The sequence below is a fragment of the Vulpes lagopus genome, chromosome 7 (genome assembly GCF_018345385.1).
Source record: "Vulpes lagopus strain Blue_001 chromosome 7, ASM1834538v1, whole genome shotgun sequence".
Taxonomy (NCBI): domain Eukaryota; kingdom Metazoa; phylum Chordata; class Mammalia; order Carnivora; family Canidae; genus Vulpes; species Vulpes lagopus.
Genome location: NC_054830.1, coordinates 60,659,643 through 60,684,430, shown reverse-complemented (window position 1 = coordinate 60,684,430; position 24,788 = coordinate 60,659,643). Strand labels below are relative to the sequence as shown.

General features: G+C 45.4%; 1 protein-coding gene across 1 annotated transcript; it reads left to right on the top strand.

Annotated features, from left to right (window-relative positions):
* The first annotated feature begins 344 nt into the window (after positions 1-344).
* LOC121495162 (proline-rich extensin-like protein EPR1) lies at positions 345-7,744 on the top strand. The gene is made up of 3 exons (XM_041762436.1): positions 345-542; positions 3,916-6,357; positions 7,706-7,744. Exons 1-3 carry the CDS (start codon positions 345-347, stop codon positions 7,742-7,744), a joined length of 2,679 nt encoding a protein of 892 aa, XP_041618370.1.
* The last annotated feature ends 17,044 nt before the right edge of the window (positions 7,745-24,788 follow it).

Here is a 24,788-nt window from a genome sequence, read left to right as displayed (position 1 = left end):
GGAAACTACTTTTTTAAGTTAAGAACGTTGGACTAGCTCTCCAATGTCCCTTTGAATTTGTGTTCATTATGAGGCAGGAGACTCATCTGCCCTCTGACATCAGAATGGGGAAAAGGGACGGGGGCAGGTTAATTGAAACTGCAGTGCAGGTAATTCTTAGCCTTGTGTTGGGCTGAACAACCTGAGACAACTACTTCCTTGATATGGAGAAGATTACTTTTAAATTGCTGAAATCAAATCTCTCGCTTCCATGAAAGTCTGCCATTCATTTTTAATTTAATGCAATCTGGCCCTTTTAGTCCTTTTGTTTCAGGTTTGGTATTGGACTGTGGGGGAGCATAGACATGGGAGGACGAAGTCCATCTCCTCGAGGGGCTTACTGTCTAGTTGGGAAGCTCGGCATTCACAAGGACACAATTCAGGCTGGGTATAGAGGATTAGCAACGGAACTCAAATCCCTGCTCTTTGCTTCGATGTGGATGGAACGGGAGGGCAGCGTGCTGAGTGAGAGAAGTCCACCAGAGAAGGACAGTCATCATACGGTCTCACTCATATGTGGAATGTAAGATAGAGAAAGGGATTATAAGAGAAAGGAGGGAAACCGAGTGGGGAAAAAATAGAGAGGGAGACAAACCATGAGAGACTCCTCTCTGGGAAACGAACACAGGGTTGTGGAAAGGGAGGTGAGTAGGGAGATGGAGTAGCTGGGCGATGGGCATTGAGGAGGGCGCTTGATGGGATGAGCACTGGATGTTATACTGTATGTCAGCAAATGGAATTTAAATTTAAGAATGCAAAAAAAAAATTAAAAATAGATGATGAAATTAAAAAGAAAAAAAAGAAAGAAATCAAATCCAGAGATTCAAACGAGTGGCCAGTAAACGTACATGGCGTGTAAATGTGTGTATTTAATTTGAATTCTGATGCAACTTTTATAAGTCTAAAGAAAAAAGTCAGTACTTTCCTAAGATAAAATAAAAATAGATAGAATAAGAAATTCAGGGGCAGCCCCCGTGGCGCAGCGGCTTAGCGCCGCCTGCAGCCTGGGGTGTGATCCTGGAGACTCGAGTCGAGTCCCACGTCGGGCTTCCTGTATGGAGCCTGCTTCTCCCTCTGCCTGTGTCTCTTCCCCTCTCTCTCTGTCTCTATGAATAAATAAAATTTTAAAAAAAGAAAGAAAGAAATTTGGGATTTCTGGCATCTCACTTACGTTGCATTAACATCCTACCTAACAACCATCAGCTTCAGGTGAGCAGTAATTGCCCCTTCTGAAGGGTTTAAGGAGTCTCTAGTTCACCATATCCAGCTTAAATTAGGGGTTTATCATAACTAAATGGTCCCTATGTGCATTTGTTCCTGTGACCCCTGGAATACTGACTCCTGACAAAAATGTTATGTGTCCAGGGAATGAGAGTCTTAGGTTCATTTCAACGGGGTGATAGAGCTGAGGAAATGGCAAACTAAAACTTGAGCATCTACTCTGTTCTGCCTACTTTACATATATTTTTTTTCAACTAATTCTTGCAACAAGTGCCTCAAGGAGGTAGCCCTATACGTTTCACAATCGGGGAAAATGAGTCTCCGTGTTTATTTAGAAGCCGCCTAACTGGCAGAGGTTCAGATGTAGTTCCAAGATAGTGGAAAGAAAATGACCCTGCAAATGACTTGTGTTGTTGTTGCTGTTGTTTATGACTTTGTATTTGAACTGCTATCCTTACCTTGCAGTTTACAGTAGGAGTCGTACAGTGGTCAGGATAGAATGAGCGTCGCTGACCCTGTATATCAACAGGTCAACAAATAGTGGGGGGTCCAGCAGCGACCCAGGACCCCTCCGTTACAGGAAGGGCCCGGTGATCCCAGCAGGCCCTGCCTCGTGGAAAGGAGAAGAGAGAACTCAAAAGGTCTTGGGTGGGTGTTGGCTGGCGCCACGTAAGCACGGGCACCACTTCCACCCACAGTTCGGTGTTGAAAGTCAATGCAATGGCCCCGGCAAGGAGCAAAGAGGCTGACAGGTCCTCCTTGGGCCCAGGAAGGAGAGGAGGCTGCGTGTAAGTGAGGCTAGTGATGTCTGCCATGATCGTCTAGGCCAGTCATGCCAACTGGCCTTCCCTTCTCCGCAAAGGAGAACGAGAGCTTTCTCACAAGATGTGGGTGGTGGTTTGAGGCGGCGTCTACAAGCCCTGAGTGCAGCGCGTGACTTTAAGTGACCAGTAAAGTGGCCTGTTTGGTTTGCTGTGTCTGATCGAGGCGGCCTGGGATCGTGGTGCTTTTCCTGTGCCCAATCGGGCAACCGAGATGGGGCCCTGCTTCCACTCCTGGTGGTTAGATCTCGGTGGAAAGCTGTGGAAAGATCTCTGAGGCTTCATCTAAGGGTAAGAAGGCAGAACTACATGATCTCAGGGTTCCCCTGGGCTCCCCACAGTCTACACTTGCCAGTGGTTTCCTTCAGAACAACCTCCCAAGGATGTCAGCTTGCACCCAGCATGGTCCTTGGATCCAGAAGTTATTCCATTGGGAGAAATTTAGAAAGACAAACAAAGGCACTGAGGAGAGCGCCTGATGGGGTGAGCCCCGGGTGTTACACTCAATGCTTGAGTAAGGGGTGAGCGACCACCCGTACTACACGGCCCGGCTGGCGCAACAAAATACCGCGCAGCAGATATTTCCACACGGTTTGGGAGGCTAGAAGTCCGAGGGAGAGGTGTGTCGGGGCTGGATTCTGGTGACGGCTGTCTGCCTGGCTTGCAGGTCGCCCACCTTCGTGCTGGGTCCTCACATGGCCTTTTGTCTGTGTACACACGTCACCCTTCTCGCAGACACCAGTCCTGTGGGATTAGGATCCCATCCGTCCCATGCTAAGTAGCCTCTGTTACCTCCTTGTAGGTCTATCTTCAAGTACAGTCACATGAGGGGTTCGAGCTCCAACATGTGAATGGGGCGGGGAGCGAGGGAGACACTATTTAATCCATAACCACCATAAGCCATGACAGTCGCAGATATGGCCTGAGAGATTGGGCCATAAAGAAATACCCTGAAGGGACACCTGAGTGGCTCAGTCAATGAAGCGTCTGCCTTCTGCTCATCGGGGACCCCGCTCCACGGGGAACCCGCTTCTCCCTCTCTCTCTGCCCCCGGCTCCTGCTCTCTCTCACTCTTTCTGTGCCTCAAATAAATAAAAATCAAATCTTTAAACAACAACAGCAATACCCTGAAAGGATCCCCTTTTCTAAGGAATACGGCGATTTTCAATGGAAGGGGCTCTATCCGGGGAGCACTTTCTTATCAGATTCTTATCAGGTCTCTTGGTGTCCTCTTATCTGTACAACTAAGGTAGTTTAACTAAGCAATAGGGAGGTTTCGTCTTTGGTCCAATCCGTAAGATTAATGATGAAAGCAGAAGAACTAAGACCAGGTCTGGGGATTGGCTCGAGAAAGTCCGGCGGGATGGAGGAGAAATGCCTTTATGGGCCCAGAAAGGGGACAGAGACGATCTAACCACTTGGGCATCTAAGTCCTTGGACTGGACGCACGAAGGAGAGTCCCGGGTCTCAGGCTCCTCACTCTGTAAAGGGCGGCGATTGGCAGCGGCCGCTTCTCGGGTCAGGGTCTAGCAGCAAACTGGAAGGAGGTAACGTGCGCTTGTGACCCAAGGGGAGCCAAGGTCAAGGTGGGGGTTAGGGCTGCGGGAGAGACCCCGGGTGTTCCGCCCCAAGGGGCACGAGAAGCCGGGAGGGGTGGGGCAGAGGCCCTGGGCCGGGCGGGAGGTCTGGGGCGCTGGGGTCGGGGCCGGGGGCCGGGGCAGCCTGAGGCCTCGCTGTGGGCGGGGGTGTCGCAGGCGGGGTGCACCCCGGGGGGGGGGGGCCTTGGCGCTGCTCCACGGGGTGGCCGGACCCTGGAACCTGCTGCCCGGAGCAGCCCACGCCCACGGCTGCCCGGGCCCCCGCCCTGCGCCTCCCGTGTCCCCCCGTGTCCCCCGTGTCCCGCCGTCTGTCCCCGCCCTGTCCCTGCCCTCTGTCCCCCGTGTCCCCGCCGTCTGTCCCCGCCCTGTCCCCGCCGTCTGTCCCCGCCCTGTCCCCGCCATCTGTCCACCGTGTCCCCGCCGTCTGTCCCCCCGTGTCCCCGCCGTCTTTCCCCCCCTTGTCCCCGCCGTCTGTCCCCGCCCTGTCCCCGCCGTCTGTCCCCGCCCTGTCCCCGCCGTCTGTCCCCCGTGCCCCCGCCATCTGTCCCCGCCCTGTCCCCGCCATCTGTCCCCCCTGTCCCCGCCGTCTGTCCCCCCCGTGTCCCTGCCGTCTGTCCCCCCTGTCCCCGCCATCTGTCCCCCGTGTCCCTGCCGTCTGTCTCCCCGTGCCCCCGCCGTCTGTCCCCCCTGTCCCCGCCGTCTGTCCCCCGTGTCCCTGCCGTCTGTCTCCCCGTGCCCCCGCCGTCTGTCCCCCCTGTCCCCGCCGTCTGTCCCCCCAGTGCCCCGCCGTCTGTCCCCCCGTGTCCCGCCATCTGTCCCCCGTTTCCCCGCCGTCTTTCCCCCCCTTGTCCCCACCGTCTGTCCCCACCTTGTCCCCGCCGTCTGTCCCCGCCCTGTCCCCGCCATCTGTCCCCCGTGTCCCCGCCGTCTGTCCACCGTGTCCCTGCCATCTGTCTCCCCGTGCCCCCGCCGTCTGTCCCCCGTGTCCCCGCCGTCTGTCCACCGTGTCCCTGCCGTCTGTCTCCCCGTGTCCCCGCCGTCTGTCCCCCCTGTCCCCGCCATCTGTCCCCCGTGTCCCTGCCATCTGTCTCCCCGTGCCCCCGCCGTCTGTCCCCCCTGTCCCCGCCGTCTGTCCCCCCAGTGCCCCGCCGTCTGTCCCCCCGTGTCCCCGCCGTCTGTCCCCCGTGTCCCCGCCGTCTGTCCACCGTGTCCCTGCCGTCTGTCTCCCCGTGCCCCCGCCGTCTGTCCCCCCTGTCCCCGCCGTCTGTCCCCCCAGTGCCCCGCCGTCTGTCCCCCCTGTCCCCGCCGTCTGTCCCCCCGTGTCCCCGCCATCTGTCCCCCGTTTCCCCGCCGTCTTTCCCCCCCGTGTCCCCTGCCGTCTGTCCCCACCCTGTCCCCGCCGTCTGTCCCCCCTGTCCCCGCCATCTGTCCCCCGTGTCCCTGCCGTCTGTCTCCCCGTGCCCCCGCCGTCTGTCCCCCCTGTCCCCGCCGTCTGTCCCCCCAGTGCCCCGCCGTCTGTCCCCCCGTGTCCCCGCCATCTGTCCCCCGTGTCCCCACCGTCTGTCCCCACCTTGTCCCCGCCGTCTGTCCCCGCCCTGTCCCCGCCATCTGTCCCCCGTGTCCCTGCCGTCTGTCCCCCCAGTGCCCCGCCGTCTGTCCCCACCCTGTCCCCGCCGTCTGTCCCCCCTGTCCCCGCCATCTGTCCCCCGTGTCCCTGCCGTCTGTCTCCCCGTGCCCCCGCCGTCTGTCCCCCCTGTCCCCGCCATCTGTCCCCCGTGTCCCTGCCGTCTGTCTCCCCGTGCCCCCGCCGTCTGTCCCCCCTGTCCCCGCCGTCTGTCCCCCCAGTGCCCCGCCGTCTGTCCCCCCGTGTCCCCGCCATCTGTCCCCCGTGTCCCCACCGTCTGTCCCCACCTTGTCCCCGCCGTCTGTCCCCGCCCTGTCCCCGCCATCTGTCCCCCGTGTCCCTGCCGTCTGTCTCCCCGTGCCCCCGCCGTCTGTCCCCCGTGTCCCCGCCGTCTGTCCACCGTGTCCCTGCCGTCTGTCTCCCCGTGTCCCCGCCGTCTGTCCCCCCTGTCCCCGCCATCTGTCCCCCGTGTCCCTGCCATCTGTCTCCCCGTGCCCCCGCCGTCTGTCCCCCCTGTCCCCGCCGTCTGTCCCCCCAGTGCCCCGCCGTCTGTCCCCCCGTGTCCCCGCCGTCTGTCCCCCGTGTCCCCGCCGTCTGTCCACCGTGTCCCTGCCGTCTGTCTCCCCGTGCCCCCGCCGTCTGTCCCCCCTGTCCCCGCCGTCTGTCCCCCCAGTGCCCCGCCGTCTGTCCCCCCTGTCCCCGCCGTCTGTCCCCCCAGTGCCCTGCCGTCTGTCCCCCCGTGTCCCCGCCATCTGTCCCCCGTTTCCCCGCCGTCTTTCCCCCCGTGTCCCCTGCCGTCTGTCCCCACCCTGTCCCCGCCGTCTGTCCCCCCTGTCCCCGCCATCTGTCCCCCGTGTCCCTGCCGTCTGTCTCCCCGTGCCCCCGCCGTCTGTCCCCCCTGTCCCCGCCGTCTGTCCCCCCAGTGCCCCGCCGTCTGTCCCCCCGTGCCCCCGCCGTCTGTCCCCCCGTGTCCCCGCCGTCTGTCCCCCCAGTGCCCCCCGTGCCCCCCGTGCCCCCGCCACCCGGGCTGCGGTCGGCCCACTGGAGGAGGCAGGTGACCCACGGCCACCCTGGGCAGGGCCCCGGGGCCGCCGGGACCCCCAGGCTCCTGCTCTGCGGGGCGGGGGGCTCCAGGGGGCGACCAGGCAGCCCTCGCAGCGGCCACAACCCGGGCCTGTGCTGTCCCGACTGGCCCAAGGGCACCCCCCCCCTGCAGGCCGCCCCGCCCAGGGGACATCTGCCGTCTTCTTGCCTCCTGTCACCGCACCTGCTGCACTGACCTCACTGGTTTCTCTCTTACGACCCTTACCCCTTTCAAACCAGTCACCTCAAAGAAGTAGCCAGAGAGATTTTCTTTTTAAAAGAAAATCACTGTCAGATAGTCAAGCCTCTCAGGACTTTGTGGTTTCCCATTGCGTTTACAATAAACTCTCCACTTCTCACCATGACCTGCGATGCCCTGCTTGACCTGGAACGGGCCACGCTTCACCCCTCCTTCTTGACACTTCCCCCACACTGGTTTCGCTTCCCTCTCTAGAAAATTGAAAATAGCTTCCTTCCTTTTCTTTTTTTAAATTATTTGAGAGAGAGAGAGAGAGAGAGAGAGAGCAGGAGCATGAGCAGGGAGGGGGAGAAGCAGACTCCCCACGGAGCCAGGAGCCTGATGCCAGGCTCAATCCCAGGACCCGGGGATCATGACCGGAGCCACCCAGGCGCCCCCCAAATGTCTTCCTTTCTCAGTGCCTTTGCACGTTTTCTTTGCTTTATTTCAAATACTCTTCACCCGTCCTTGCTTGACCAGATTCTACTCATTCTTCAAATCTCAGCTTCAGTGTCTCTCATTCTTCATAACGGTCTTTTCTGATCTCCACGGAGGTTGGGTTAGTCAGCTGGGGCTGTTGTAACAAACCATCACAGACCCGGTGCCTTCGGCAATAGAAATTTGTTTTCTCTCAGTTTGGGGGGTGCTGAAGTTCAAGACCAAGGTGGCGGCAAGGGCTCCTTTCTCCTGTGGCTTCTCTCCTTGGCCTGTCTTCTCCTGGTGTCCTCAGATAGCCCCTCTTCTGTGTGTACATTCCTTATATTTCTTAAAAGGACACCCCTTCCACTGCATTAGGGCCTCTCCCCAGCCACCTCCACTTTAATTACCTCTTTCAAGGCCCTATCTCCAAATACAGTGGTCACGTGTGGCCTTTGGGCTTCAACATCCAAATTTTGTGGGACCCAGTTGTGTGGGTCCATGACGTTGTCTGTGATAGGACTCAGGTCTTCCCTTTCATTTCATAATTCTTTTCTTATTTTTTTTAAATCATTATTTTAAAGCCTATCTTTAGTTGCCTATTTATTTATAAATTCCACTAGATGGGAAAACTTGACTCCCTTTTTCACCCCTCTATCCCCAGTACCTGGAGCTAGGCACGCAACAGGCCTTCAGCTATTGATTGAATGGAAGAATAATTTGACTGTTCACTTAGGGAGCAGCGACTGTATCTGTTGCTCATCACCTAATCACCAGCATCCAGCATGCTGCTTGCAAGTGAGGATGTTACCTGTATTGCTTGAGCGAAAGAGCAACTCCTATACATAGAACAGAGTGATGGGAAGTGGGCACACATTTTTAGCATAATGTATTGACCAGGGTTCAGTCAGAAGAAAAAAAAAAAAAAAAAAAAATCCTTAATTTTAAAAGGGATTTATTTATTTATTTATTTATTTATTTATTTATTTATTTATTTTTAGAGACAGAGGCAGGGAGAGGCTGGGGTAGAGGGGGAGAGAGAATCTTAAGCAGGCTCCCCACCCAGTACAGAGAACAACTTGGGGCTTGATCTCACAACCTTGAGATCATAACCTGAGCTGAAAATCGAGTCAGATGCTTAACAGACTGAGCTACACGGGTGCCCCAAAAAGGGAACTTTTAATATAAAGATGAAAATAGGGATTAACTACCAAGTGGAGTAAAGAGAACTCTAAAGAACACAGAAATAACAAGAGGAGGAAAATTACAGAGCCCAGGCCCAGCCTCACAAAACCAGGGGAAGAAGGGTGGATATGGAGCTGAAAGGAAACAGTTTGATAAATTTAACACTTTGCTTAAGAACACAGGCCTGGGTACAGGAATATCTGGGTATAAATTCACTATAGATAATAAATTTTAATTTCTAGTTTAGTGGGGCAGAGAATTCTTTAAAGGAGAGGTAGACGTAGACAACTTTGATAATTATGTCAATAAGAATAGGATGAATACATGTATGACAATATATCATGTGTAGAAAGATATGGTGCAACCGAAAATCTCATTCAAAGTAACTTAATTAGGATTTTTCTGCCCACTTCACAAGTGTTTAAACATAGGTTTTAGGTAAGTTAATTCAACGACCTAACAGATTTATCAAACACTTAGGTTATTAACATCTTTCTGCTCGGTTGTGTTCAGCATGTAAACTTATCCCCTTTAAAAATTTCCTTCATGGATGCATGTTGTTTGAGTTCCAGTGGTCATATTGACTGACCACTTCCAAAGGCAGAAAAAGAGTTGTTCTGTAAGAGCAAATTTCTTGGGATCCCTGGGTGGCGCAGCGGTTTGGCGCCTGCCTTTGGCCCAGGGCGCGATCCTGGAGACCCGGGATCGAATCCCACATCAGGCTCCCGGTGCATGGAGCCTGCTTCTCCCTCTGCCTGTGTCTCTGCCTCTCTCTCTCTCTCTGTGACTATCATAAATAAATAAAAAATTAAAAAAAAAAAAAAGAGCAAATTTCTTTTTTCCAGAAAGTTCTCCAACAGACTTCTCCTTATGCTATTCTTGGCCAGAACCAAGTATAAGGCCATATTTAAACCAATAATTGTCAAGGGTAGTGGAAGAACCATGTTGGCTTACACTTACCATGATTCAATCTCCATGGTGAAGATGAGTGCTGTATTTATGAATCACAAACTGGGGTTATTTTAGGAATGTAAAAGTAAGGGAATACCAAATAGGAAACCAATAATATCTCTATAATAAAAAAAATAATAATAAAATTTGCCCAGGGAATAGGACTTGGTGAGGGTAACTGTACCCAAATGGAATAGTTTGTGAGGAGGTGCAGGTACTAGAAAATATGTCGCTTAATTAGAATATTTCAAACCATCCCATTTAACTGGAGTATACATTGTGATAGGAGAGACTGAAGCAGAAGGCTGAAATATCAACTGGAACATGATTATGATTTTCCTTGATGCCAAGAAGTTGTTTTGGATGAATGAGAAAACACTGGAAAACATGTGTCCAATCTGAAGTTAAACATATATACATATTAAAAGTATTATTCCTCAATTCATGGGCTCTTTAAACACAGATATAATCTCTTGTACTAAAATTGTAATCTTATAGAACCTTCTAGAGATATGTGTAGAAATAACTAATAAAATAAAATAAATATCAAGAAAATAAGAGGGGCACCTGGGTGGCTCAGTCAGTTAAGCACTTTCTGTTTAGGTCATGATCTCAGGGTCCTGGGATTGAGCCCCCCACTCGGCTCCCTGCTCAGCCAGGGGTGTCTGTTTGTCCTTCTTCCCCTCCCCACCATGCTCTCTCTCTTTCTTTCTCATATAAAAAACCAAAATCTTAAAAAAAAATAGAAAGAAAAGAAAAGAGGGGTACCTGGGTGGCTCAGTTGATTAAGCATCCAACTCTTGGTTTCAGCTCAAGTCATGATTTCTGGATCATAGGATCAAGCCCCTGCATCAGGCTCTGCACTCAGCATGATGTCTGCTTCAGATTCTCTCTCCCTCACCCTCCTGCTCACTCTCTCTCTCCCTCTCTGTCAAACAAACAAACAAACAAATAATAAATTTAAAAAAATAAAAAGAAGAAAATAAAACAAAATATCAAGAAAAAAACATAATTATAATTTCACAACATTATAATATTTGGGCCTAAAAGAATGGAAGAACTTGTTTCCAAGATATTAGAAGATGATGTTAATTATAAATCATTATTTTATGAGCATCTGCTATAGTGTTTCCAAAATTATACCCCCAATTTAACTTCTCCATATATATCCTGATAAATGTTAAGTTGAATAGTGCCCCCTCCCCCAATAAAAGATATATCCAACCAGAATCAGTGAGTTGGACTTATTTGGAAGCAGGGTCTTTGTAGATGTGATTAAGTTAAGGGTCTGGGGATGACATTATTCTAGGCTAAAATCCAAAGGCAAGTGGCCTAAAAAGAGAAGACAGAGAGTGAGATGGAGACACAGGTGGTGGAGAGAAACCCACGTGAGGACGGAGGCAGAGATTAGAGTGAATGTGTCTGTAAGCCAAGGAATGCCAAGGTTTGCTAGTAGCCACCAAAAGCTGGAAAGAGGCATGGAATGGGTTTTCCCCCAGAGCTGCTAGAGAAACCAACCCTGCTGACATCTTGATTTCAGACTTCTGGTCTCTGGAACTGTGAGGATATACATTTCTGTTGTTTCAGGCTCCTGAGTTGTTGGTACTTTGTTACAAAAGCCTTAAGCAACTCACACAGATGTTTCCTAATCAAAGGAGTGTGGGATAGGCCTGCATAATCTTGCATAATCTCTGAGAATCACCATCAATTAGGTCAACATGTTAGTAGACTGGTAAATCTTACAGTGGTTTCTTAATGTTTTGGTGGTAACCAATATTTTTAAAGTCTGAAAATAGCTATAATTTGGAAAAGTGTACATGTCCAACACATGCATAGTTTTATATACAATTTAAAGGTTGGGAACCTACAAACCCAACCAGAACCTAGATTAAGGATGCTCATCTAAAAAAAAAAAAAAAAAAAAAAAGAAAAAGAAAAAAAAAAAGAATGCTCATCTGTGGGATCCCTGGGTGGCTCAGCAGTTTAGCACCTGCCTTCAGCTCAGGGTGTGATCCTGGAGACCCCGAATGGAGTCTCACATCAGGCTTCCTGCATGTGGAGTCTGTTTCTCCCTCTGCCTGTGTCTCTGCCGCTCTCTGTCTCTGTGTGTGTCTCTCATGAATGAATAAATAAAATCTTAAAAAAAAAAAAAAAGAATACTCATCTAGGAGTGCTTGGGTGGCTCAGTTAGTCAAGCATCTGTCTTCAGCTCAGGTCATGATCTTGGAGTCCTGAATTCAAGCCCTGCATTGGGGGTCCCTGTTCACCAGGGAGTCTGCTTCCCCCTCTCCCTCTGCCCCTCCCCTTGCTCATATGCTCTCTCTTTCTCCCAAATAAATAAATAAATAAATAAAATCTAAAAAAAAAAAGAAAAAGAAAAAGAAAAGCTCATCTAAAATCCATCTCATTCTCATATTCATTGATGCATAGTCCGAACCCAGAGAGATGGGAGGAGTTTAGAGGAACAGAAAGGAGAACTAGAGACTTGGCATTGGGCACTAGGGTAACAGAAATACTGAGCAATGTAGAGAGCGAATATCTGGAAGACTTTGAGTCATGTACTAAAAAAGCTGTGGGCTTTGTCTTCCAGTTACTAGGGACCCATCAAAACTTTTATCTAGAGGAACCACAACAGGTACCTAGTATGTGTCTGAATGAACATTAGCAATTACATTTTAGGCAGCTCAGTTTGGTCCCATAAACAGTATATATTATCTTTCACAACAACATTGTAATGCAAAACAATTTGATCTAAGCTGGGACGTATATCACACTGCTATTCTGGCAGCAAAGATGTCCAGGGGAGTGTACCGGGGGACATGTGGAGCATTATGAATTGCAGTCTCTCTATGCAGTTCCAAATATGCCACTATATATTTTCTGGTTGTTTCTTCCACAGCAGAGTTAGTTTCTCCCATATGTGCCGCTGCGTATAACAACAACCTAATGGACGGGCCTCTATGGCAAACATTGTTAGATGTTAAAAACAAAAAGAAAAGGGCGGGGGGGGGGCGGTGAATTGGAGTTGTTTGGGAAAAAAGACGGGTCTTTCTCTGACTAGTGGTCAGTTGCCCAGGGTTTCTTTCTCTTCTTTACGACATTAAAATGTGATGCAGAGAGAGAGAGATGGTGCATTTGGCCCTGGAAAGCAGGTATCATGGCACATTCCAGCAGACTCTGTAATGTGAATGTCATATGGATTGGCATACAGCAGACTGTGTAATGTGAAGATGATAATCAGAAAAGGCATGAATTTTGGGGAGAGGGAATCCAGGCTTTAGAAGTTATTTGTTGTATAATCTTGGCCAAGGGCTTTAAGATATCTGGGCCTCACTTTCCCCACCTTTAAAATGGAGAGAGTACCCACCTTGCAGCGTTCTTTGAGAATTAAATGATAAAATACGTACAATTCTTTTGGCCTAGATTGGTTGTGCAGAAAATACTGTCCTTTTCATCTATGTAGAGATTGGGGATACGAAAGAAAATTATAAAAATACACACTGAAATGCAAGGCTCTTAACATTTGGTCTTCCTAAAAAACAAACAAAAAATATTTGGTCTCTCCTTTATGGAGCCCGCCCTTATATAGTCACACATCCCTGTGCTCAGGGGACTTCTCGTCTTTGTAAGACCCACAAGTCTTCACCAATCACACATACCCCAAACTGAAAACAAACAGAACAGAATTCAAAGCCCTAAAGTCATGAGTTTGTGATAAAAGTTTAAGCAAGTCATTTGCTATATCTGAGCTCTGGGTTCCTTATCTAAAGAAGGTGCAGCATAGCTACCCTAGAGCATCCTTTGAGCTAACATGTTTTGATCATCATGAGTCATCCTTCTTAGTTCTTAGAATTAAAAGTATATAGTGGTTTACAACAACTTTAAAAATATATATATTTTCAAGTCTCCTTGTTCTCCTGTGGATGGATTATTCTTCCCTGCTGCTAGAGTATGATCGATTCCATTTGGAACCCCTACTGTGTGTTTGATGGGGCATGTGATTTAATTCTAATAGTGACTTGGTGAAGTAGGTATAACTATTATCCTTAAATTTCATATAAGAAAACTGAGGCTTGATGATGAGAAATGGCTTTCTGAAGATTTTATGAATAACAAATCAGAGCCAGAATTGGAGCCCAGAACCATCTGTGTCTGACTAGGAAGCCTGCACTCTTTAGTCTTGACCGCTGAGAGCAACACAGTATGGCCCATCTATATTTGCTTAAACACGTAGATCATATCACCCAGAGGAGAGGTGGAAGGCATAGACGGCAATAACTAGCTCGATCCTATGATTTATCACTGTGCAGTGGGGGAAACAGTTTTAAGAGTAGCTATCAAAAGACTTGGGTTTGAGTTCTGTCTCTGAATTTGAATAAGTGACTCAGCTACCCCGAGCCTCTGTAAAAGGACAAGGTCTACCTTACAGGCTTGTCCTGAGGATCATATGAGATTATTGATAAAAAATTGTGAAAGTGTACCTGGAGAGTGGAGAGTACTCAAAAGATAAGTCTCAGCTATTCTCACTTGTGATTGTGAATCACAGTCTGAAACTTCCAAACCAGTAGAGACTCGGGGTTTATGTCTTTTGATGTGTTTCAAGGCACTGGCAGTATTTGTGTTGTCTAGAGATTTTCAACAGGGAAAGGAGGACCATCAATCTAAGCCTGAAGAAATTGAGCTTCTAGCAAGAGGCACAAATGCTGTCATCATCAGAGCTGGAGCTAACTCAGTAATGTGCTGCCAGAGTAGGGGAAGCCCAGCCATGTGGGGGAGTGTGTATCCGTCAGTGGTGTTGATCACAGGGGACTATATGGTGGGTGAAACAACCGCATGGAGTCAGAATGCATTGGCTCAGATTTTGTTTCCGGTGCTAACTGGTTGCCTGACCTTGGGCAAGTCATTTCACCTCTTTGAGCCTTGGTCATCTCAACAGTAAAATATACGCATTCATGCTAATTTCCTAGAACTTTTGTAAGACTAAATGAGAAGATAATTGCTGCAGAGCACGGCCTCCATGAGTAATTAAAGAGTACTTACAGGGAGTCAGGTTTCATTCTTTTATTTGTATTTAAGCAACTCTTGACCCATTTCTGAAAAGTCAGGCAGTAGGCTCATAGAAAAATAGAATTTTCAATTTGAGCAGCACTTTCAAGATGTTATCGAAGATTCCTTCATAGCTTTCATTTATCCCTGTTTGTTCATTCAATTATTTCTTCAACAAACACAAAATGCTTGTTCTGTAAAAAGCAGAGGGGAAGAGGAAACCAGAGAGAGAGCATTTACAATCTCCTTTTTTTTTTCTTAACCTGTTTTTCATTCTATCCCAAAGGAATAGAAATCTTCAGATTGCTAGAGACATACAGGGCCATATTTATAGCTGGGCAGAGTTACTGTGTCTTAAACTGTTATGTTCCTTTTTGGGTTCATATCTTCTGCCCTCCCCAATCTGTACTATTGATGTCATTAGGAAGAACAGAGAAGACCTTGGGGAGGTTCAGACAGGCAGGTTGGGCCTGCTTTTAGCAAGGACACAGTAGTGGACTAACCATAGCATAGGGTTCTAGTCTGGGAAGCAAGTCATCTGAAGGTAAGATTTCAAGATCCAGCAATCGGCTTACAGTGACGTGGAACCCTATGAACTTCAACCCTGCTCTACCAAAGCCCCATGTTGGGTTAACTATGGCGTGGACACTTACTCTAAAAAAGCACTCTCTTTCTTATTTGATTTTTGTCTGTCTGTATGTAACTCTCTTGGAACTAAACCTAATTGGCAGCAAAGAATCAAGTATTTCTGTATCCTCTAATCCAGTGATTCTCAGTTGGGGGAAGGGTGGCATTTGACAATGTGTGATGATATTTTGGCTACCACAACTATAGGGGGAAAAATGCTACAGGCATGTAGTAGAGACCAGGGGTCTTGCTAAACCATGTATGGTACACAGGATAGGCCCCTCCAAATAGAGAACCATGTAGCTCAAAATGCCAATAATACTATTAACTAACATTGAAATCTTACTAACAGGTATTATGGGCCCTACTTAGCAGGCATTTATAGTCTAGCCCCGTTTAGATTCTCAGAGTGTGGTCTCCAAAACAACAGCCTTGGCATCCACAGGAATCTCATTAGAAGTGCAAATTCTCGGTCCCCGTACCAGACCTGCTGAATCAGAAACTTTAGGAGATAGCCCAGAAATCTGTGTTTAAAAAAAAAAACCTTCCATGTGAATCTGATGCTTCCTCGAATGTAAAAACCATGGATTTAGACAGTCTAAGAGATATGGAAACACACACATAATTGCTTCAAAACTGGGCGAGATAAGCAGCCAGTAAGAAACATACAGAAATAGGAGTCATTGATGTTTGAAAGAGAGGATGGCTTTTGAGCAGAGCTTTGGAAATGGATAATGTGTTCCCCAGTTGTAATGAGGTGATGAAAGAAATAGCATAAACAGAGACAAGAAATGGTAGACTGTAGGTGATTCTCAAGGAATGGTAAGTTTAAGGAATGAATACCTGAAGAAGAATAGTGATGGCACCACAGGAAAAACTGGGGTCAGACAGGTTATGCATTTAAGTAGTTTTGAGTAGCTAACTTAACTGATTCAAGTTTTAAGACTATCAATCTAACAGTAAAAATAATACTCTTACAAGTCAAGGAAGTGATAATAGTGGTCAACAGAAATGGTGTACAATAGGAAGGAACTAAGTGCAAAGGTAAAACTTTCATGGAATAAATAGAGTAATATCCAATACTTAGTTTCAAATTTCTGACTCAAACACTATACTAAGATTTCCATAACTGGGGGAAGAAACATTTTTTACTCAAGAATTCAAGATACACATGCACACGATCACATGGACACACTCCTACAACTGTGGGAGAAATCAGAACCAACTTTTATAGACCAAAGAGCACAAAAGGGGGATCTCAAGCATCAGTGCTCTTACGGAGTCAGAACTCAGTCTCAAAGCAACAGTTTGTGGCCATAAGTCCAAGAATCAGGAAGAAGAGAGCAAGGAGAAGTGGGCCAATGTAAATGAGAATATAGCATCAGGCCCTATGGTTTAGATGCCTGCATCAATGTGCAGGATGGAAGCAACGCCTGGTACGCTTGCCCTAATCCCACTACTTCCCATTTAAAATCCAGAGTCCACTAATGAGAGATTCATCGTTGGTTCAACTTTCTCCTCACGGCAAAGAGAAGAGAGAAGAGAATTCCATTTTATGAGAGTTAAATCATAAGAAAGGGTTGTTTTTAAATCAAGCTAAAATCTCCTAGCTAAGCTGTCTGAATGTATTCTCTATCTGCCATCTGGATCTATACGGAACAAGATTCTTTTCCTATATACCAGCCTTTGATTACTTAAGGTTGTCTTTCCAGTTTTTTTGGTTTTTCTACACCAAGAGAATATCCAACTTCTTTAAATAATGAGGAATATTTCAAAATATTTTATGGTCCTTATCACTTGGGTTGCTTTCCTTTGGATGTGCTTCAATTCAATTAGGTGACTTTAAAATCGGACTCCCAGAACTGAACCCAATATCCCAGATAAAAATCTTGCCAGTATGGAAAATGCTGCAATTACAGGCCCTATTATCCTGACACTATATTTCTATTAATGAGCCCAGCCCAGATATTTGGATAGTGACCAGAGTGATCTTTATTACTCAAACCAGGGTAGCATTTCCTCAAAGGCAATTGAAAATCTTCAGAAATGTTGGAGACCTTTCCTGAGGCTGCATAATTATATTTTTTAAATGCTTTCAATTTCCCATGACAAGTTTGGAGTGTCTAGAGATGGCAAAGTGAAGGAGATAAATAGATTATTGATCAGATGGGCTTGTAATTCCTTAGCGAATTGGATTTAGTTTCTTCATTGAGATCAGGTCAACGCCATAAATCTTGTAGAAAATCAATGCAACAGAGAGTGCTATGAGCTGGGCTGAAGACATTTCCCTGGCTGCTTCAGGACTGGGAGCTTGCTTGGCACCTGCTCCAAAAATAGAGAAGGTAAAGGGCTGGAAAATGATTATATGAGGGAGGGGTTCAGATCCTGGGTATGCTAGTGAAGTGCCTGAATGGAATCAAGAGATTTGGAAACTCTTGACTTGGCCACTGTTCTATATGTGACCTTGGGCAAACCGCTTCACTTTGATCATCCTGTATGTTACGATGACAAAGTTAGACCATACAAACTTTTCTCCATACCTTTTCACCTCATCTTTGTGGGGAAGAGTCAGGCAACTACTAAAAGAATTCCAAAATCCGGTCACTCAACACAATAAAAGCTCAGTTCTCACTCACACAAATATTCACATGTAGTTTCTGCATCAGGTAGCTCAACGCCAAGCAGGTCCTTAGAGACTCAGGTGTCCCAGCTCTTCACATCTTGCAACTCTGCTGTTACAGAGACCCTTGCCGTATATTGCTTCCAACCTGCCTTCACTAGCACAGATACCTACAGAAGGTAAGATAAAAATAGTGCATGAGAGGGTGGGTAGGAACAATTGTGAAACCCTTTGAAAATATATCCTGGCTTTTGGAGTGAGCCCATCTATCTCCATATTCATAAAGAACCAGAAAGCCTTAGAAAGATGATATTGGCATATAAACAATTTCAATTGTCTTGCCTGAAACTCCAACACAGTCTCCAATGAAACCTATTCAAAAGCCTGATAAAATTGGGCCACCAGAAGGAAAAGTTGAAATTTAGAGAGAAAAATGGTAGTGAGGGTGTTTGAACAGATGCACTGCAGATAATTGCATTTTAAAATTGTCTTTTTGGTAATTCCTTGTTGAGATGCTCCATTTGTTTTGCCATATTTATCCACTTTATTTATTTTGCATGGGAAAAAATGCATAACTGTTGAAAGACTTTGGGAAAAGTTATCATTCTGAGCCTGACATAGTCACAAAAGGCACTGGGAAAGGACACAAAGTAAATTAAACTCGAGACTATGATACAGTGAGAAGAAAATAGAGGATTGAGGTAAAGAAGGATGAAGATGAGTTGGGTAACATCTAACTGGGTGGCCATATAACTTCTCAAGATATCACGGACCGTACTATCTAAGATCTATGCTATTTACAACAACACTACCCACTTTTAACAGCATACACCAACATTCCAGAGGATTAACACAATATGAGTTTATTTCTTACTCACATAATGGTCCAATATGACTGTTCCTCGTCAGTGGGACTGCATTAATTTTCTATTGCTGCTATGACAAATCATCACAAACATGTTACCACACACACTTGTTATCTTATAGTTCTGGAGGTCAGAGGTCTAAAATGAGTCGACAGGGCTGCATTCTCTCTGGGGACATTAGGGGAGAATGTGTTTCCTTGACTCTGCTAGTATCTAGAGACTGTTCCTTGGCTCATGAACCTACATCACTCTCACTCTAAGCTCTGTTTCTTTTGTCATATCTTCTTATACTCTGGCCTTCCTCCCTCCTTTAAGGACTCTTGTGATTACATTGGACTCCCTCAGATAATCCAGGGTCATCTTTCCATCTCAAGACCCTCAATCTAATCATATCTGGGAAGTCCCTTTGCCGTGGAAGGTAACATATTTGCAGACTCCAGGGATTAGGATACACATGTCTTTGAGGGAAGAGCAAAGTAGTGCCATTATATATCCTACCACAGGATGGCTAAGGAGCCTCAATAGAAGGTTTCTCAGGCAGCCCTGGGTATCAACACCCAGCAAATGGATGACAAGTGAACTGATGGCACATGAAAGGATTCCACGTCACTGGTCCGATGGAAAAGATATGATGTGTGCACCAACTCTTACATTATTCTTTTCTTTCTGGGTATATGGAATGCTCCAAGCAGCATGCTCTGCACACAGACTTGGGAGACAGACAAATGATGGTGTTGCCTAAGAAAAGAGCACAGAGAGGAGAGGGTGAGAATGGGGGATGGAAGAGAAGATCTGTAGGCAACATGAATCAGAACAAGGGGAAAATGTTCTTGGACTTAAGGATTTACTCCCTCATATTTTCAAGGGTGGCTGAGATTTCCTTCCAGTGGCACCAGCAGGCTTTCACTGCTTGTGGCCTCCCCAAAATAGATCCTGAGTACCCTGGAGCCCATCTGCACTGAGAATTCGTTAGTGACACATGACAGCTATTCCTTGAAATGTGCTCAGTGATTCACACAGCTCACAGCGGCTGTGCAATGGGGATTATTGGCCTGAAAATGACTTTCTTCCCTCCCTTCAACCCCCATCATCAGCTTGAAAAATTACCTTGGGACACATTGTTTATCCTCTCTCCTTTGGAAGCATTATTTCACTTGTACCTTTCCTGCCCAAAGCCTGTACCTCCCCGGAGAGGAGTTGTGCCTCCTGGAACTGGCTGATCATACCACAGAGGTCCAGGAAACCCCAGGCGTCTGCTGAGCATGTAATCTTCCAAACCTGTCTAGTATATATGCACGGTATCATCTCTATATGACTTGTTTTTCCCTCCCAGGAGTTCTTCATTATACTTTCTACCATCATTTAAACATATTTGCTTTCTATAACTTGTTTGTTTGGAAATAGATACAGATAGATCATTTATGTCTTGTTGCCGTTCAATGAATGGGTGATTTACATTCTTTCCTTCCCCATCCCTTCAACCAGTGTTTCCAAACTTCTTTGATAATAAGAACTACCTAGACATGCTTTTCACTGACTAGATGACCAGATCTCTTTTAAAGAAAATTATGACTCACTAGGTCCAAGTCAGGAGCTTATGATTTCTAACTAACAATACTTAAGTTTATTCTAATATTCAGGCAATTTTTGTAAGCAAAACAAACGTATTCTACAATGCAGGAGGGATTTTTATGCCAGGCATCTGGATTGAAACCCATGCTCTAAAATTTACCAATTAGGTGAGATGGGCTAATTCCTTCAGATTTATATAGCTTGGTTGATAACTATGTAACTCTACCCAAATCCAATTCTTAGGTTATACCCACTCTTTACTGGAGAAAGCATTTGCACAAAAGACAATGGCAATATGTGGTACTTGGTACTGAATTGTATTCTACTGGTGCACTTTAAATTTAAAAAAAAAATCATGTTGTCTGAAACAGTCAGGAGTTTGCATGACAGAGAAGAGGAACATGAAAATTGATCTAGGGTAAGACATCAACTCTGAGTAGGCAAAGCCTTTCCAGTTAGGTCAGACAGCCATTCCTCAGCTAAACTTTAAAGGGCCTTAGATCATCCAGCCTTTGTTGATCTTCATTTGTGGCCATGCTCCCCCGGGAGTGGCTATGTGGGCTGCTGGAGCACAGTGGAAGATTGAGTGTGGGCAGTGTTCTTTGGAACTGAGATTAAGGTGTTATTTAATCATACTTCAGTCCTCATCTTCTGAATTCCTTCTACTATTTTATCCAATCTCCAGCATCCCCAAGAATCACTTTCCAAACTGCTAGTCTGGCCACCAACAATTTTTTTAAGGTTTTATTTATTTATTCATGAGAGACACACAGAGAGAGGCAGAGACACAGGCAGAGGGTGAAGCAGGCTCCCTGTGGGGAGCCCGATGCAGGACTCGATCCCAGGATCCTGGGATCATGACCTGAACCAAAGGTATACACTCAACCACTGAGCCATCCAGACGTCCCAACTATTTTTTGAAATTTTTCTTTAAATTCAATTTGCCAACATAAAGTATAGCACCCAGTGTTCATCCCATCACATGCCCCACTCAGTGCCTGTTACCCAGTCACCCCATACCCCCACCCTCCTCCCCTTCTGCAACCCTGTGTTCATTTCCCAGAGTTAGGAGTATCTCGTGGTTTGTCTCCCTCTCTAATTTTTCCCACTCAGTTCCCCTCCTTTTCCTTATAATCCTTCTATTTCTTATATTCCACATATGAGTGAAAACATATGATGATTATACTTCTCTGATTGACTTACTTCACTGAGCATAATACCCTCCAGTTCCATTCATGTCGATGTAAGTGGTGGGTGTTCATCCTTTCTAATGGCTGAGTAATATCCCATTGTATATATAGAACACAGCTTCTCTATCCATCATCTTTTGATGGACACTGAGGCTCCTTCCAGTGTAGCTATTGTGGACATTGCTACTATGGACATCGGGGTGCAGGTGTCTCAGCGTTTCACTGCTTCTGTATCTTTGGGGTAAATCCCCAGCAGTGCAATTGCTGGGTCATAGGGCAGGTCTATTTTTAACTCTTTGAGGAACCTCCACACAGTTTTCCAGAGTGGCTGCACCAGTTCACATTCCCACCAACAGTGCAGGAGGGCTCCCCTTTCTCCACATCCTCTCCAACATTTGTTGTTTCCTGCCTTGTTAATTTTCCCCATTCTCACTGGTGTGAGGTGGGATCTCATTGTGGTTTTGATTTGTATGTCCCTGATGGCCAGTGATGCGGAGCATTTTCTCATGTGCTTGTTTGGCCACCAACAATTTTATCTCCCAGTTCATATACGTCTCCATCACTGACCATCACGGGCACTTTCTAAAACACCTCCTCTATTGCAATTTTATGCTTTTGGATAATAGCTAGAATAGCAAAAAATTACATGGTGTCAAGTATGTTCTGGACATTTTTCAGATATTAACCCATTCAATCTTCACAACAAATACTGTTACTAGCTCCATCTTACAAATAAGAAAACTAAGGCACAGAAAGTTATGGAGCCAAGAATCTTTACACTTTACAACACTAATCATAAGGACACTTAATTAATGTGGCAATAGCTAATGCCCGCCACCCTCCATGATTCCAAAGATACATACATTTTATTTTATTTTATTTTTTAATACATACATTTTAAAAGGAAAATTGATCATATAAAGTAAGGATAAAAGTAAGGTTAACCTAGATTATCAGATAATGGTTTCTTAACTGTGCCTTTTAGGGAGGAGGATCTTCCTGTTTAAACAATGGCTCGGGAATATCCAATCCTATTTGGCCAAGGGATCTAGCCACTATGTACCTCTGGAATTATCCTTACACAGGAGCCCAGAGCTGCCTTATGGATGGTCTAGCTTCCCCCTCCATATATAGATCAGGCCTAACTTCCACCTACACAGAGAATGTGGCTTGCTAGGATCACCTAGCTGAGAGCCTGCAAGGCTCCTGACACCCAATCCACCGCACATCCAGGTGATAATGAGTCACTAGTATTTCAGTTATTTTCCATCCACAAAGCTCTGGGAAAAAAAAAAAATGGATTAGAATTTGCTGAAAGTGCAGAAGCTTTCATCCCCCATATCCAGTCCTTGTTTCCCTAAAGCTTTTCCTCCATGAGCAAAGAAATTCCAAGGAAGACATTGCAAAGGCAGGGATCTGAGATATGTGTCTGGTAAACAAACAAGAAAATATGGGTCAAAAAGTGATTACTGGTGAACAATTAAAACTTTTCATTCTTTCTTGATTCCCCTGTACATTGCCTTCCTACAAACAGCAAAAGTTCTGAAAGCTCGGCAAGGCACTGCTATCAGAGCTAAGACATTCATTTTTGAAAAAAACAAAAAACCAACAACATTGCATTACTGTAAGACCAGATGATAAAATACAACATAAAAGGGAAATTGCGATATATATATATATATATATATATATAATATCACATTCACATGTCTTTCTATTTGGGGCAAAAAAAAAAATTGGAAACAAGGATAATTGTAGCAGAAAGGTTGAATTGAACAGAAGTTCTGGACCAATCACAAGGCACATTTGAGATTGCATTTCCAGCCAAGACTTGAGACCATTAAACCAAATATGCAATATTTCATTAATTTTATCTTAGACTTCAATTGGGAGAACAGTGTAGTTAGATAGACGTATGGTTTTAGAGGGCTTAAAAGGACCTCAATAGTACTTTAGTTTTTAAAAAAGCTTATTTGTTTACCTTTTTCATTTCTTAGTCTCAACTGTTTTCATTGATTCTATTAGGTTTCATACTATAGTCTTAATACCATAATGGTTGATATGGCATCGATATTGTTCAGAATTCTAGTTCCAGTACCCATAATGATTCTTGACACATGAGGTTTGCTTAACAAATGTTATATGGGATTGATTAATATTGAATTGAATTAATTTATGTTAAATTAATTGAGAAATTACTCTTAAATCTGTATTCTCTGTCTTCATCATCACTAACTTTGGTAGAACTCATGATTATCTCTCACTTCCTTTATTACTTCCAAAGATCAAATCCTTCTAGTACATTGTTTAAATCAACTAAATCTCAAAAAAAAAAAAAAAAAAAAAGAAAAAAGAAAAAAAATCCCCCCGATGGCTACTATTTGCTTATGGGATAATGTCTAATTGACCTACCATGACTATTAAGGACCCTTGAAGTCTTTGTTTCATCAGCTTATTGACTCATTGATCATTACTCCCTCCCTCAATTTTTACTTAATATTATAGCCACATTCAATTACCACTTCCCCCACCACTTGCTATATTTTTTCATGCTCATACTTGCTACCTATGCTATGTATTTTCCTACATGTACTACATATTATACATATCTTGTGTTTGATATTTTCTCCCTGGAATATTTTTCAAATCCCCAACTTTTTTAAATCCCTGTTCCTTCTTTAAGATCTAATTCAAACTTTACTTTACGTCTTGAATATTTTCCCTTCTTCCCCAAAGAAAACTAATTTCTCTCTTTTCTGTGGTTCCATAGCACTTTTCACTAACTCTTGTAGCATTTTTATATTTCATTTTTCTAAAAAAATTACTCAGTCTATCCTGCTGGGCTTTGAATTCCATGAGAGAATCATGAATCTTAATCATCTTTACCCCCACATTCAATATTTATCACAGGCTATGATGCATAGGTATTTAAATATTGTCCTAATTTCTAAAACGTGTAATTTGAAGCCAGTGGTTACAAACTCAGAATCTTCTAGGAGCCACATAAACAACATGAATCATTACTCAGGCTGACTGGGGATACTGACAAACAAGGAGGCACACGCCCTCCCCTCTTCAAAGGGGACAGATATATTCTTATCGATGTGATTATTTTCATATGGGAAAGGGGGCCATATTGTCAGGCCTTAAGAAAACCCAGCAATTGAAGTTTTACTTGAAACATCTCAACTTTTAGAGCAGTATGCAGGCCACAATGGTCAGGATTCAGCTAGTGGACAACCAATTTGTAATCCATACTCTAATTTATACAAAATTGATTTTTATCTGCCATGTTATTCATGTAGTCAAGGACTGGGACTTTTGAAATATGCTTCAGATACTTTAATTATTGGAATCCTCTCTTATGGCTATCTGTATTCTGTTTTGTGGCAATACACATCCTGGTGCCCATTTGCATGAGAAATTTTGTTTTCAATAAACTTTTTGGAGATCTCTTTCTCTTCCACCCTTTCATGTTATTTCTCAGCTTATCCTTACCACTCCCCCACCCCCAACTCCCTAAAGGAAACTTGCCTTCATTTTCCCTCTTTTCGGTAAAACAAGAATAACAAGATATCTCATAAGGCTGTCATTAAGGCATGAACAAAGATGCAAAATATCCCAGAGTGTAATGGTTTGTATTATTATTTCAGTAAGTATTAATTCCTTTTTTTTCTTGCCTCCCTTGTT